This window comes from Salvelinus fontinalis, chromosome 22 (assembly GCF_029448725.1).
Source record: "Salvelinus fontinalis isolate EN_2023a chromosome 22, ASM2944872v1, whole genome shotgun sequence".
Taxonomy (NCBI): Eukaryota; Metazoa; Chordata; class Actinopteri; order Salmoniformes; family Salmonidae; genus Salvelinus; species Salvelinus fontinalis.
The window spans coordinates 3,454,592-3,470,484 of NC_074686.1; the positions used below are offsets into that span (position 1 = coordinate 3,454,592).

A 15,893-nucleotide genomic window follows, 5' to 3' on the forward strand; every position below is an offset into this window, starting at 1 on the left:
AACCCCGGTCATTTGGTTGTGCTATTAGGTGAAGCACGGCGATGACACATTAAGTTGTATACATACCAAATATCTGGCATTGTATTTCCATTTTCATTTTGTTGTGCTTTTAAATGGTTAGAAGTACAGTGATACATTCAGATGACAACTAAACCAAAAATCAGGCATTGTCTTTCCGTTGGAATTTGGTTGTATCAGGACCCGGTGTGAGAAAGTCACTAATAGTCGGCAGAACCCAGAAGATGAGGCAGACACAGCAGTACTAGAAACGGTGGTTTAATCAAGGTAAAAGATCTTCAGGCAAAAATATAAATCCACAACGTCAAAAGAAAAGCCAAGAGAAAAAATGGATATCCTCCAAAATACAAAGAAAATCCACAAAGTGGTAAGAACAGCAGGGAAAAAACAAACCTCAGAAGACTAATCAAAAATAAACAAGAACAAAACCAGAGAACCTCTGGAAAATCCAACAAGAGAAATATATGTTCACAGCATGGCTGGGTGCTAACATACAAACACAGAGCAAAGAACTGAGGGACACTAATGGTTTAAATACCTACAAGGAAATGAGACACAGGTGAAAACAATAACTAGAAGGGAAAAAACAAAAGGTGCAATGGGGACATCTAGTGACCAAAACCTGAATAGTCCTGGCCAAAACCTGACAGGTTGTGCTTTTAGATGGTTGAAAGCATAGTGATAACACATTGGGAATTCAACAAACTTCTTTTTGAGTGCGTAAATAAAGGTTGAAATCGAATTGATCATTGACTTAACCAAATATGACCCAAATGTGCCTAGTGGGTCATCCCACATGTTGAGGAAACGACTGTATAAAATAGCTGACATAACGCCACCTCCGATGCTAAATATGTTGCAAATGACATCCTCATGGTTGTACTATTCAATAACGTGAATGGCACTTAGGTGATACAGTCTTACAAAACCTTACCCTGGAAGACATACAAAATACACTGAATGTACAAAACATTAGGAATACCTTAATATTGAGTTGCACCCCCTTTTGCCCTCAGAACAGCCTCAATTTGTAGGGGCATGGACTCTACAAGGTGTCGAAAGCATTCCACAGGGATGCTGGCCCATGTTGACTCCAATGCTTCCCACAATTGTTTCAAGATGGCTGGTTGTCCTTTGGATGGTGGACCATTCTTGATACACACGGAAAAGTGGTGAGCATGAAAAACCCAGCAGCGTTACAGTTCTTACATGTATTGAAACATTTTTGTTGTTGTCATTTAGCAGACGCCAGAGCGACTTACAGTTAGTGCATTCATCTTAATAAGATAGCTAGGTGGGACAACCACATATCTCAGTCATAGTAACTGTACATTTTCCCTCAATAAAGTACACTGTAAAACTTGATTGTTGTTTTGACAGTATTATACAATAAAGCTAACTGTAAAGTACAGTTATTTACAGTAAATTGCTGCAAATGGCAATGCACTCTAGGTGATTGTATGCGTAAACAGTAAATGATACCGTAAATTCCAAAGAAACTATGGTTTAAAAGTCTGAGCAGTCATTCTGATTCCCATGTAAAATAAGCTTTTTGAATGACTAAAACATCACCCAAAATATTTTCCCCAGATAAAAATGCTCAAAATCAGACAAAAATGACTTTTCGCTCATGTCAAACTACCAGTAAGTCTGAAAAGATACACTGAGTGGGCAGGGAGCTAGTAGGCTGACTGGGCGGGGAGCTAGTAGACAGAGCTAGTAGGCTGAGTGGGCGGGGAGCTAGTAGGCTGAGTGGGCGGGGAGCTAGTAGGCTGAGTGGGCGGGGAGCTAGTAGACTGAGTGGGCGGGGAGTTAGTAGGCTGAGTGGGCGGGGAGCTAGTAGGCTGAGAGCGAGTAGGCTGAGTGGGCTGGGAGCGAGTAGGCTGAGTGGGCGGGGAGCGAGTAGGCTGAGTGGGCGGGGAGCTAGTAGGCTGAGTGGGCGGGGAGCTAGTAGCCAGTAGACTGAGTGGGTGGGGAGCTAGTAGCCAGTAGACTGAGTGGGAGGGGAGCTAGTAGGCTGAGTGGGCGGGGAGCTAGTAGGCTGAGTGGGCGGGAAGCTAGTAGGCTGAGTGGGCGGGAAGCTAGTAGGCTGAGTGGGCGGGGAGCTAGTAGGCTGAGTGGGTGGGGAGCTAGTAGGCTGAGTGGGCGGGGAGCTAGTAGACTGAGTGGGCGGGGAGCTAGTAGGCTGAGTGGGCGGGGAGCTAGTAGGCTGAGTGGGCGGGGAGCTAGTAGACTGAGTGGGCGGGAAGCTAGTAGGCTGAGTGGGCGGGAAGCTAGTAGGCTGAGTGGGCGGGGAGCTAGTAGACTGAGTGGGCGGGAAGCTAGTAGGCTGAGTGGGCGGGGAGCTAGTAGACTGAGTGGGCGGGGATCTAGTAGACAGAGTGGGCTGAGCGCTAGTAGGCTGAGTGGGCGGGGAGCTAGTAGGCTGAGTGGGCGGGGAGCTAGTAGACTGAGTGGGCGGGGAGCTAGTAGACTGAGTGGGTGGGGAGCTAGTAGGCTGAGTGAGAAGGGAGCTAGTAGGCTGAGTGGGCGGGGAGCTAGTAGGCTGACTGGGCGGGGAGCTAGTAGGCTGAGTAGGCGGGAAGCTAGTAGGCTAAGTGGGCGGGGAACTTACCTTGACACACTCAAACCGGTCCACCAGGCACCTACTACCATACCCGTTCAAAGGCACTTACATCTTTTGTCTTGCCCATTCATTCATGTAACCACCTTACTCTGGTAAGGTCAAAATCAAAGTAAGCATACGCCGATTAAAACAACTGGTTTTCTGAGCAATCTTTCAAATTATTAGCGGTGTATTTGGTCTAAGCATGTGCCAGCATGTGCCAAAGCTGTAACACTGGTAGTGCAACCCTCCATCTTATACGCAAGTGAAGTGAGTTTGAATAAACTGAAAGTATGCATCTTATAAATAGTCTTCACATACAAACGTTATATGTCCGAACTCAGAATCCAATAGTCTTCTCAAAAATAACACAGTCACTGTGGTAGAACGTTTATTTTGATTGGCTATTTTCTGCATTTATCAAAAGTCCCATCAGGTAGCCTGATTTCAGATGTGTCCATGTAAACAGGATCATTAAGGAAATTGTTATTCTTGCAAGGTATGTAAACGTTTTAAACAAACTATTATATTAACCTGACTATCCACAATAATCATATTATTTTGTGCTTGTAACCGCCCTTCATGTCTCAATTGTCTCCAATCCTTCTTTAACCTGTCTCCTCCCCTTTGTCTACACTGACTGAAGTGGATTTAACATGTGACATCAATACGAGATCGTAGCTTTCACCTGGATTCACCTGGTCAGTCTATGTCATGGAAAGAGCATGTCTTCCTAATGTTTTGTACACAAAGGTTTTGTACACTCAAATTGGATCAGCTTAAAACAAGGCTGTTTTAAGCTGATCCACTTAAGTCAGTATCCATGAGACTGCACCATCTATCAGTCAGTCTGAGGGCTCTATTCAATCTGTACCGCTGAAGATTGCACTATAGAAAGCTCATTTCCAATTGAGCGACATATGCAACAGTATACAATCTCCTTTAAAGCGGGAACATTGCCTTTAAATTTCAATCACGCTGAGCTTGATACGCTGACATGGATTGTATAGAACCCAAACAAATATTTCCAGTTCTTTCCCAGGGGACTGAATTTCAAGTCACTGTAAAACGGAAGACTTCAAAGTGTGCACCACAAAGCACAGGACGGTAGTAGGTTCAAAGGTGTTGTCGATTTAAACAACCTGAACAACACCCAGCTCAATAGACCTGAAGTAAAACCCTTCGTTTGGCTCACTAAAGGTTCAAACTCTTTTCTTTTTTCAAGTTGAATTGAGTCTTCCATTGTCATTAACCATATCAAAGAGTACAAATGCACAATCCCGTAGCATTCTCCCCTCGGGAGATTTCAGTTATCTATGCAATGAACGTCTCCATTTTTTTCTGAATGTGACGTTTATGGTTTAGTCATGCGTGGAGGTGTGCGCACGCCTGGATTACATCCTGTAGTTTCCCCTCGGATTAGAGTGAAACATGACTGAACTGCCTCGGTGCCTCAAGGCCATACAGAGTCAAGTACTTCTTCAATAACCTAAAGTTCACACCTAAAGCAGCAACAATAGCCATATTACTTCGTCTGGAGTAACTCACCTGCTCTGCAACAGTTTTTTTTTATTGTATCAAAAATATCTCTCACTTTGAATTACCCCCTGTATATAGCCTCGCAATTGTTATTTTACTGCCGCTCTTTAATTATTTGTTACTTTATTCTCTACTTTTTTTTAGGCATTTTCTTAAAACGACATTGTTGGTTATGGGCTTGTAAGTAAGCATTTCACTGTAAGGTCTACTACACCTGTTGTATTCAGCGCATGTGACAAATACAATTTGATTTGATTTACTAGCAAAAGAGCCTTACAATGGGGACATAAGCTTGATAAACCCTTCACGGCGCTACAAGCCGGAGAAAGGAGAAGCCGAGGTCTGTCGAAATCGTTTTCTGTGTGGATAAATGTGTGCTGAGAAACACCTCTGTATAGTGTGCCCCAATGTACTACAATTGGCCCAAGACCTGCTTTCCCGTTCCCTGAGCCTAACTTCTGACCATTTAGCATGTATAAAATGACTGGTTCAAACTGACCATGTCATCCACCCTGTTAGCGGCTGTTTGCCCTGAACAATATATCAACAGTGTAATAATATGTCTGTAATAATGTATAATTGTCGACACGCCTATAACTAACCTCTCTCTTTCAGCTGCGGGTAGCAGTCAAACTGGTCTAGATATGCGTGTCTGTGTGTAATCACAACAGGAACAGTTTTTTATGGCTTGGCAGAGAGATAGAAACTAATAGGGTGTAATGTGGCAATGTATGCAGTGCAGAATTAATCATAGAGGCTGAACAGACCACTGTTGGATACCTTCATTTGGATGCTACCATATGTAACCTACTGCCTGTGTATAGAACTTTAACTGTGTGTAACTATCCCTGAATATACAGCATTAAGAGTGGACGTGGCACGTGACAAAAAGAGAACCATAAACTATAAGCCTCAGAGAGTTTCACAAACTCTTAAGTGGCCAATGCAACATTTTCAACTTGATCTTACAGTGATATTGATTTCCTGCTCTCAAGAAAGGCTGTCGGAATGGTGTGCGTGTGTCAGAGAGTGCCTGTATGTGTGAGTGCATTGGGGCGTGTGTATGCTGCCACATGTACAGTGTGTGCGTAGATAGGTGAGTGTGTCTAGGATATATGAACAGGTGAGTGTTTATGTGTGTATTTGCTGTTGTGTGTGACTGATAGAATCCCCTTGTCCTCCTACTTAAGTGCTTTAGCCACGGCTGAGTAGGCGATGTGTATCTCTGTGTCGTTGGGGCAGGTAGAGGAGAACTCCTCGCGGGCGTACGCAGCGTCCAGGTATCGCCACAGGTTGGAGAGAGACTTAGGGATGGAGAAAGTGCGATACTTCAGACACACCACCTTCGGGTCGGACAGAGAGACAGAGAAGAAGAAAGGGAGAGTTATTTCCCCCATTGCACATCATCCTGTTAAACAGTTTTGATTCATACATCTCTACATGCACAGTTCTAATGTTGCTTATAGTGTTCATAGTGTCATCTGTACTTTTTAGCTTTTAGCTTCAGTGTGTAAATTCTGCATCAATATATTTAGTCTATATATTCTGCTTATTGTCCATCTGTATATTCTGTTTATTGTGGCAGCACCATTTCACTGAGTCAAATTCCTATACATGCAAATGTATTTGGTAAATAAAGGTGATTCTGAATACACGTGGCCACTAAATAACCCCCCAAAAAGTAACATACAAAAACGTTAAGACAAGAAAAGTAACAGTTATAGCCAATAAATATAATTGTGCATTTGTAGTCCAAACAATAATGATCAAAAGAGCCCATTGGATCTGCCTGAACACTATTGTGAATATGTCCTTGTGATCTTACTTTGCAGTTTTCACTGAAGTTACTACTGTACATTTGGGAACATTTAGCAAACAAGTGGTCCACCAACCCCAATTAATACTGATTTGATTATAGACCTCACGCTAGGCCACAAGCAGGGCTTAAAACAAAGGATTACCTTGACAATGTTCAGCTTGGGAAGCAAGTTGCAGTCGGCCAGAGTGAGGACCTGCCCATCCAGGAAGGGACGGGAGGAGGAAGTGACATCATCAGCGCTATTCTCGTCAATCTCGTCAGGAAGTGGGGAGCCAAGGTAGTCGTCTAGCTTCTTCAGGGCCTTGAGCAAGCCTTTCTCTAGGTCTGACCATGCAGAGAACACACAAAGTACAACACATTGATTAAGACTGAAACACGTACATAAACTGTAGTACGATCAAAGATAAAGCTCCTCAGTAGTATCATGCAAGTAAAGCCTTCACTGAGCCTTCACTCCCTGCGATTAGACTGAAACAAACCTCTGAAAGAAGGAATTGAATGTGCTGCCCCATGAAACAATATGACTCTTATATATAGAATAGTAATTATATTTCTATTGTGCATTCGGAAAGTATTCAGACCCCTTCACTTTATCTACATTTTGTTACGTTACAGCCTTATTCTAAAATTGATTAATTAAGCAATAAGGCACAAGGGTGTGTGGTATATGGCCAATATACAATGGCTAATGGCTGTTCTTGGGATGCGTCGTGCCTGGACACAGCCCTTAGCCGTGGTATATTGGCCATATACCACAAACCCCTGTGTCACGGCCGTCGTAGGGAGGAGACCAAGGCGCAGCGTGATAATCGTACATTTTTCTTTATTTAAAGAATGAACACTGAACAAAACGAACAAAATAACAAAACGAACTGTGAAGCTAATATGGCGAGTGCAGACAGGTAACTACACATGGAATAAGAACACAATACCCAAGGGAAAATGGCAACCTAAATATGATCCCCAATCAGAGACAACGATAAACAGCTGCCTCTGATTGGGAACCAATTCAGGCCACCATAGACCTACTTATGCCTAGGCTTACAAACACCCCTAGACATACAAAAACCCTAGACAATACAAAACAAGCATACCCACCCTCGTCACACCCTGACCTAACCAAAATAATAAAGAAAACAAAGATAACTAAGGTCAGGGCGTGACACCCTGAGGTGTCTTATTGCTATTATAAACTGGTTACCAATGTAATTAGAGCAGTAAAAATAAATGTTTTGTCATACCCGTGGTATACGGTCTGATATACCATGGCTGTCAGCCAATCAGCATTCATGGGTGAACAACCCAGTTTATAAATGAAAAATGTTCCTCATCAATCTACAAACAATACCCCATAATGACCAAGCAAAAACAGGTTTTTATAAATATTTGCAAATGTATTAAAAATAAAAAACAGAAATACCTTATTTACATAAGTATTCAGACCCTTTGCTATAAGACTCAAAATTGAGCTCAGGTGCATCCTATTTCCATTGATCATCCTTGAGATGCTTCTACAACTTGATTTGAGTCCACCTGTGGGAAATTCAATTGTTTGGACATGATTTGGAAAGGCACACACCTGTCTATATAAGGTCCCACAGTTGACAGTGCATGTCAGAACAAAAACCAAGTCATGAGGTCGAAGGAATTGTCCGTATAGCTCCGAGACAGGATTATGTCGAGGCATAGATCTGGGGAAGGGTACCAAATAATTTCTGCAGCATTGAAAGTCCCCAAGAACACAGTGGCCTCCATCATTCTTGAAATGGAAGAAGTTTTGAACCACCAAGACTCTTTCTAGAGCTGGCCGGGCGGCCAAACTGAGAAATCTGGGGAGAAGGGCTTTGGTCATGGAGGTCACCAAGAACCCGATGGTCACTCTGACAGAGCTCCAGAGTTCCTCTGTGGAGATGGGAGAACCTTCCAGAAGAACAACCATCTCTGCATCACTTCACCAATCTGAACTTTATGGTAGAGTGGCCACTCCTCAGTAAAAGGCACATGACAGCCCACTTGGAGATTCTCTGGTCTGATGAAACCAAGATTGAACACTTAGGGCCTGAATGCCAAGCATCACAACTGGAGGAAACCTGGCACCATACCTGCGGTGAAGCATGCTGTGGGATGTCTACCAACGGCAGGGACTGGGAGACTAGTCAGGTTTGAGGGCAAGATGAACGAGCAAAGTACAGAGAGAACATTGATGAAAACCGGCACCAGAGCGCTCAGGACCTCAGACCGGGGCAAAGGTTCACCTTACATTAGGACAATGACCATAAGCACACAGCCATGACAACGCAGGAGTGGCTTCGGGACAAGTCTCTGCATGTCCTTGAGTGACTCAGCCAGAGCCCGGACTTGAACCAGATGGAACATCTCTGGAGAGACGTGAAAATAGCTGTACAGTAACGCCTACCATCCAACCTGACAGTTTTGAGAGGATATGCAGAGAAGAATGGGAGAAACTCCCCAAATACAGGTGTGCCAAGCTTGTAGCGTCATACCCAAGTATGACTTGAGGCTGATACCGCTGCCAAAGGTGCATCAATAACGTACTGAGTAAAGAATCTGAATACTAATGTAAATGGAATACTTCCATTTTTCAGATTTCTAAAAATCTGTTTTTGCTTTGTCATTATGGGGTATTGTGCGTAGATTGATGAGGGGAAAAAACAATTCAATACATTTTAGAATAAGGCAGTAACGTAACAAAATGTGGAAAAAGTCAAGGAGTCTGAATACTTTCCAAATGCCCTGTATGCTAATATCATTACAACCTTATTTGAATAAAAACAAAAAACATGGTTTAAAGGACTTGAGGCACAGTTGTAAATTGTTGAACCTAGAGTCATTTAAAATGTCCTTTTGAATCTTTGCACGTGACAATTGATTATCTGAGTAGAGGGTACAACATGCGACCGCTTTGTGAAGAGATGCCAAGCTCAGAGACGCCAAGTTCAGGGCATAATGCCATTAACAAAGACATTCCCTGCTGTTTTTGGAAAACAGAGACAGATTGTGGGAGCTTCTTGCAGGTGCTTGTGACAATACCAGTATTGCAATATTTTTTCCATGAAAAAAATGAAAACACGAAGCAGGCCAAACTCTTTGGTCATTTAAAAACCTGATGTACGGTATATAAAACATTGTGTGCTATAGCTTGGAAAATAAATAAATGTGACTCTCGATGACAACATAATGACCTTTGTTTCCAACATCAGGGTTGTTTTCCTAAAGAAGTTACATCTGCTTCGTGTTTTGTTCCCTTGCCACAATACCAACGAGCATCGTGATACTGGTATCGTCCCGGCCCTAGTGCTTGCTAGCATGCAACAATGTTGTTGCACATGAAGGGTCGGGCTCAGTTCATCCTGATTTGACATTGTCACTCACTGTCATGGAGCTGGGGGTTTGAATTCTTGATGTAGGCCGAGAACTTGGAGAACACGTCTAGGCCGGCTGTGTTAGACTCAGGGTTCCTGGAAGCCAGGCGTGGGTACCTGTTGAGGGGGTGGCGGAGACATAGAACATTTCAGTCAGTTAGGTATCACGAAGAAAACATATTGTCTTCCGAGAGGAACATAAAAAAATGAACGTTAAATACATAAAGTATCAAAAGCCTTCATGCAAGTACAGTACATAAACGATCAACATACTCTACAGAGGCAAACAACAGATACAAATGATTCTTCAACACAACAATGGCACATGTAACATAGACCTGGAAGGGTATGAAACTTTGCTTGATACAAGTAGCAACATAACTGTCTGGTGGTATGATCAGAGGATGGATAGAAGGATAGAATGATGGAAGGAGTGATTACTTTGGAGGGGACAGGTTCTCCTCCAGGAACTCTTCTATCTTGTTGGTGTCGGTTTTCACCTCCGTCCCGTAGAGCAGGAAGGGGGGCTGAGCGCCAGGGGCCAGGTCCTTAAGGATGTCTGGTTTCCTATCAAGAGACAGAAAATGACAGAGGAAGAAACAGGAATGCTCTTTAATTATTTGTTACTTTTTTTATTTTTTTCCTCTTAAAACTGCATTGTCAGTTAAGGGCTTGTAAGTAAGCATTTCACTGTAAGGTCTACACTTGTTGTATTCGGCGAGTGTGACAAATAAAATTGGATTCAATTTGAAACAATGACAGAAATAGAGGGAGTGAGAAAGAGGTAGAAGGTGGAGACATGAGCGTATGTGAATGTGAAAAATTCATACGTTTGTGACAAAAAAAGGGTTAAGTCCTACTATACTGAACAAAAATATAAAACGTAACATGCAACAAAGATTTTACTGAGTTACAGTTCATATAAGGAAATCAGTCAACTTAAATAAATTCATTAGGCCCTAATCTGTGGATTTCACATGACTGGGCAGCGGTGCAGCCACCCCCTGGGGAGCCAGGCCCAGCCAATCAGAATGAGTTTTTCCCCACAAAAGGGTTTTATTGCAGTCAGAAATACTCCTCAGCCCCCCATCACAAGGTGCACCTGTGTAATGATCATGTTGTTCAATCAGCTTCTTGATATGCCACACCAGTCAGGTGGATGGATTATATTGGCAAAGGAGAAATGCTCCTTATCAGGGATGTAAGCAAATTTGTGCATAAAATGTTAAAGAAAATAAGCTTTTTGTGCGTATGGAACATTCCCCGATTTTTTTTTAATTTTAGCTCATGAAACATGGAACCAACATGTTACATGTTGCGTTTATATTTTTGTTCAGTGTAGAAATTAGTTTACATGGGTACAAGATGGTGTATAAAGACAGATAGTAGCTTAGACATGTGCAAATGTAATAGAAATGTATATGTAATAGAAATACAGATTGATAGGTATTAGACCTCTTCATGTCCACGGTGGTGACGTTGAAAGTGACTCCTTTGAGCCACAGCACCATGAAGAGACGCTGGGAGAATGGACAGTTGCCAATGCTCTGGCCATCATTGCCTGCCTAGAATGGGATAGAAGTCCTTATATTATGGTCATTCATCCGACCAAGAAGATCATATACTAGCGAAGATCGATAGGGGAAGTCAAACAGGGATCACATGGTTCTAGATTAATTCTAAACATAAATATGGGCAACACTATAAAGTTGCCTACATAAGCAAAATGATTTGGAATTGTACATAGCTTAGATGTAACATGTAAGGTGAGTGAGAATGGAAGTGACAAATGTGTGTAGTTTAAATGTTTTCATAGGAGGAATTAAACTGTTTTAGTCAAATATACAATGCAATGTGTGAAAGAGTAGGGCCTGTGGGTCTCTTGAAATTTGAATGGTGGGAAAATGGACAAGAAGTCAGCATTTTAAGCTGCTACCACAAGGACATCTTTCATACATGAACAAAACAAAAAGCTACACATCTACATATTCACACAGAGAAATCATTATAGGTCATGAAGGACCATGAGAGCAGGAAACAATATTCACTATTTTTATATTGGATAATTTCCTCCGAATGACCACACCCCTGGTGTCATGCCCTGACCTTTGCGAGCCTTTTTATGTCTCTATTTGATTTGGTCAGGGTGTGATTTGGGGTGGGTATTCTATGTTCTTTAGTTCTATTATTTGTATTTCTATGTTTTGGCCGGGTAGGGTTCTCAATCAGGGACAGCTGTCTATCGTTGTCTCTGATTGAGAACCATACTTAGGTATCCCTTTTCCCCACCTGTCTTTGTTTGTTGGCACTATAGCTTCACGGTTGTTTTGGATTGTTTATTGTTTTTGTCGGCGTCATATGAAATAAAGGAATATGTACGCTCACCACGCTGCACCTTGGTCCTCTTCATTCAACAGCCGTGACACCTGGGCTGCTCTGGCCAGTTTACTAAATATAGATTTAAGGAGCCTATATGGCATATGTATTAATGTACATTTAATACGATTCGTACATTTGCTGGCCATTCAACTGAAGTGCCAAATGGAGTACATCAATAAGCATAGCTTCTGTTAATAAATAGCCCAATGTAATTCTATCTTATTAAATATAGGCTATTGCCTGCTATGAAAGCCATTAGGCCTTCTCTAGGCATTCCTTCTTCGAACAAATTCCGCGAAGGACCAGTGACAACTAGTGACAACCTTCTCACCGATAGGTAATCTTGTTTTAGAAATGCTTGGGCTATTATGATGTTTCAGTAAAATAGATGACACCGTAGACTACCACATAGTGACATGTTGATAGCGTAATGTAATGGCGCATTGTTTACAAAGTAACGTGTCCAAGATATGATTATGCATATCAGAGCAGAATGGATTTTGATGATGTCGCTTACCTTCACAAAAAGTTCAACTTGAAGTCTATCTTCGTCACTCATCTTTTTGTTTCAAGTGTTGCCGCTGGAATTGGAAGACCTAAAGGTGACGCAGGGCAGTTTAGTTTTGGGAGGGGAAACACCTGTCAATGTGCAGTCTTGCACACATTTTTTATAGGCCTATTAGGTTAATTTCAATAATAAACAGAAAACCGATGTCAAACGAATACAAACAAGCATCAGAAAATAAGGTCTTACTGTAAACCGTTATGCAACCTAGCAACCTTCCAAGAGATTTTGTTGAGTAAGAATGTAGTCTAAATTGTAACAAATGTATCCTTTCCTTACCTCGCTCACGTTATGTGTGGGACTTGCAGTAAACGTCTTGTCAGTTTCCCCTCCCTCTGGGTTGCTCGCTACACACTCATTCCTCCATTTCCTGATGGTGGAAGGTCCCCGTACAAGCCAACACTCAACTAGCAACAAGTGATGTTTAGTACTCCGTTAACCTAGCCAACTCAACTCCACCGATTGTGCGTGTACGTGAGAGAGAGATGTGGAAAAGAGAAGGGATAAGAAGGGAAGGTGTAATTACATTTCCCCGACAATTTGTCTATAGTAGGACATCTATGCAATTTGGGTTATTACATTTAAAAAATAAGCCTACACAACGTGGAAGGAATTGCACCTGTACTAGCCCAAAGGCCGGCAGACCGCGATATTGAGTAGTTTCATTTTCTAATGCAGCCTACTTACTGTACATGAAGATATTTAAATGTCGGTTGTCTGCTCATCGGGTCAGGCACTCAAGCGTCAGTGATAAGCTTATGTAACAGACCGTTGAAAGTGTTGTGTGACACGTAATCAGGTGTTCTGGTGTATTCCTTTTCTGAAATGTGTCATTATGTAGGTAGACAATTATCTACATATTTTCATATTTGACGAATTCAATTTCCTGGAATGTTGTGATATCGTGACAATTAGGTGGGTTTATTCATGTTTATATGCTCTGCGCCAGAAGGGTATAAAACCCAAGCTACTATATATAATACCATTGTTATCACATGATGTGTACATAACATTACATTCCTCAGGGGAAACAGATGCTGTGTTTAAGTCTTGCCTTTGAGATCAATGAGAGGTGCTTATATATATTTACATTTACATTTAAGTAATTTAGCAGACGCTCTTATCCAGAGCGACTTAAAAGTACATGCATTCATACTTTTTTTTTGTACTGGCCCCCCATGGGAATTGAACCCACAACCCTGGCATTGCAAGCGCCATGCTCTACCAACTGAGCCACACGGGGCCCGTGTGGCTCAGTTGAAGTGCTCATTATGAAAAATGTATATGTAGGTGTTTGGTGTGGTAGAACCCCCACTGAATCCGAAATCAAACCCACCAGTCATCTGAATTAAGTACTATTTTCTGGACATTTGACAGCATCGGGCCTAGTCGTGGATTCACCAATGTGCTGTCGTCTCTCTCATGCACTTGATGGCGCTATTGGTTTGAAAGTGAGTTGCAGGGAAAGATTCCATCAGCCTGTCTGCCAGCTGAGTTTGGCTGCCAAAGCTGCTAATGGTGTCAGGGTGGAATCTTCTACTGTACAAGACACATTAACGTAGGCTAATGTGAATAGACACCCAAATGATGCACACTGACACTAGCTTGATGTCCACACACTGGCTCAACCCTTACCCTAGCCATAGCCTAACCCTAGATGTTTCATAAGTTTGTCTTTTATTTATTTGACCATTTGCTCAGTTACAGTTTCTTATGTTTGACAGATTGGCAGCCTCCTAACTAAAGCAGTATTTGTTCAACTTATTATCATGCAAACATCCATTATTGTTTCAGCATTTTGACCAAACAGTACATTCTCAATAAAATGTCTGAATATAAAAGTGTAGACGACACTATTGTGTCAACAATGAAAAACAGCTCCTTTTATTTCCGTTTTGTGACACGACTTAATTTATTTATTATTCAGAATAATATTACAGCATTGGTATATGTGTTCAGTAGAGTAGTGTAAAGGCACTTCAAGTTGTTGCATATCATAGTTGCAAGTATTATTCAGTTGATAAATGTTATTAAAGTAGATGAGGAGTTTAAAAACAATTCTGAGCTCACGGTGCCAAACCTAGTTAATAGAGGATGGAGACAAAGTAGTCTGAAACCTGTTTAAACAGTGTGAAACAGGTTTAAACAGTGTGAACAGAAGTGTAACAGGTTTAAACAATACTGTGAACAGAAGTCATTTTTTGTCACCGGATATCCAGTCTAAACGCCCCAGGCCATCAGGGCGGCGCTGAGGGCTACAGTCACAGAGACGTGGACGGAGCTGGCCCCGTTACACAGGTCTGTCTGGCAGCATGAGAAGCTGCTCGTGATACCAGCACCCAGGATGGTTGCACTGATGGTCTTGCCACACAGTTCTGTGTCCAGACAACCACGGGTGTGGAGTTTCAGAGCCCCAGTGGCATTGAAATCTAGATGGAATGAGATGTTGGACAAAACATTAGGAACACCTCTTTCCATGACACAGACTATCCAGGTGAATCCAGGTGAAAGCTATGATCCCTTATTCATGTCACTTGTTAAATCCACTTCAATCAGTGTAGATGAAGGGGAGGACTCAGTTGCACTGATACATTTGAGACATGGATTGTGTTATGTGTGCCATTTAGAGGGCAAGACAAAAGATGTAAGTGCCTTTTAACAGGGTATGGTAGTAGGTGCCAGGCACACTAGTTTGAGTGTGTCAAGAACTGCAACGCTGCTGGATTTTTCATGCTCAACAGTTTCAAGTGTGTATCAAGAATGGTCAACCACCCAAAGGACATCCAGCCAACTTGACACAACTGTGGGAAGCATTAGAGTCAACATGGGCCAGCATCCCTTTGGAAAGCTTTCGACACCTTGTAGAGTCCATGCCCCAACGAATTGAGGCTGTCCTGAGGGCAAAAGTAGGTGCAACTCAATATTATGAAGGTGTTCCTAATGTTTTGTACACCCAGTGAATGCTAATTCATTGCATTTTCACAAGTTTTTGTGTACAGGTTTCCTTACTTGCTTCTCCGGTGAAGCAGTTGAGAGTGGAGTTGTCACACACCATGTTTGTGGGAAGGAAACATGTCCCAAAGATCCCCACACTGCACTGCTTACAGGTCAAGGACTGGGCTGTGGAACATGGAGGAGAGGCAAGAGAAGTTGATGAATCATGTGCAGTTCAATACAATACAATACAATACGACACAAACAATGATACAGTAGGTAGATAGGAGAACCTGACTGAACGTCATGAGTGGCATCAGGTGGAAGAATACTGTCTTTGAATATTGCCATGGGAACAGATGAAGCTGATGTGACTTACCCACCGCTATGAAGCCCACCAGGACAGTCAGCGCAATCAAAATGTTCCTCTTCATCTTCTTGTAGGAGGGTAGTGTTTGTTGTCAATAGGAGGCCTAATCGCAGAATGCACTCACTTTATAGAGACTGGAAAGAATGGGGAAATGTCCAGTTTCCTGCTAAAGGTGTGATGCAGATGGAGACTAGAATGAAGTAGAGCCGGTTTTAATGCCTTCCATGAGGGTGCTAAGAGGACATTTGCCTGAAAAGAAGTGTGGAATGCGGACAGTATCA

General features: G+C 42.3%; 2 protein-coding genes across 2 annotated transcripts; both read right to left on the reverse strand.

The window, feature by feature from the left end:
* Positions 1-280: 280 nt before the first annotated feature.
* On the reverse strand, positions 281-13,062 carry LOC129819565 (chloride intracellular channel protein 1-like). Its single transcript, XM_055875919.1, has 7 exons — positions 12,588-13,062; positions 12,261-12,339; positions 10,820-10,929; positions 9,806-9,931; positions 9,375-9,481; positions 6,124-6,305; positions 281-5,505 (listed from the first exon to the last, which is right to left on the reverse strand). The coding sequence occupies exons 2-7, from the start codon at positions 12,300-12,302 to the stop codon at positions 5,344-5,346; spliced, it is 729 nt and encodes a 242-aa protein (XP_055731894.1). The 5' UTR covers positions 12,303-12,339; positions 12,588-13,062; the 3' UTR covers positions 281-5,343.
* Positions 13,063-14,173: 1,111 nt separating this feature from the next.
* On the reverse strand, positions 14,174-15,778 carry LOC129819568 (ly-6/neurotoxin-like protein 1). The gene is made up of 3 exons (XM_055875921.1): positions 15,622-15,778; positions 15,318-15,428; positions 14,174-14,737 (listed from the first exon to the last, which is right to left on the reverse strand). The coding sequence occupies exons 1-3, from the start codon at positions 15,674-15,676 to the stop codon at positions 14,529-14,531; spliced, it is 375 nt and encodes a 124-aa protein (XP_055731896.1). The 5' UTR covers positions 15,677-15,778; the 3' UTR covers positions 14,174-14,528.
* Positions 15,779-15,893: the final 115 nt, after the last annotated feature.

Bases quoted from the DNA above. Each gene is read 5' to 3' on its own strand.
- LOC129819565 (XM_055875919.1), bottom strand. From the start codon at position 12,302: ATGAGTGACGAAGATAGACTTCAAGTTGAACTTTTTGTGAAG. The intron at 9,482-9,805 runs GTAATCACTCCT...CCCCCTCAACAG, and splicing joins GAGAACCTGTCCCCTCCAAA to GTACCCACGCCTGGCTTCCA. The intron at 5,506-6,123 runs GTAATCCTTTGT...TCCGACCCGAAG, and splicing joins CCAAGCTGAACATTGTCAAG to GTGGTGTGTCTGAAGTATCG.
- LOC129819568 (XM_055875921.1), bottom strand. From the start codon at position 15,676: ATGAAGAGGAACATTTTGATTGCGCTGACTGTCCTGGTGGGCTTCATA. The intron at 15,429-15,621 runs GTAAGTCACATC...CATGTTCCACAG, and splicing joins GGTGGGCTTCATAGCGGTGG to CCCAGTCCTTGACCTGTAAG. The intron at 14,738-15,317 runs GTAAGGAAACCT...CATTCCATCTAG, and splicing joins CTGCTTCACCGGAGAAGCAA to ATTTCAATGCCACTGGGGCT.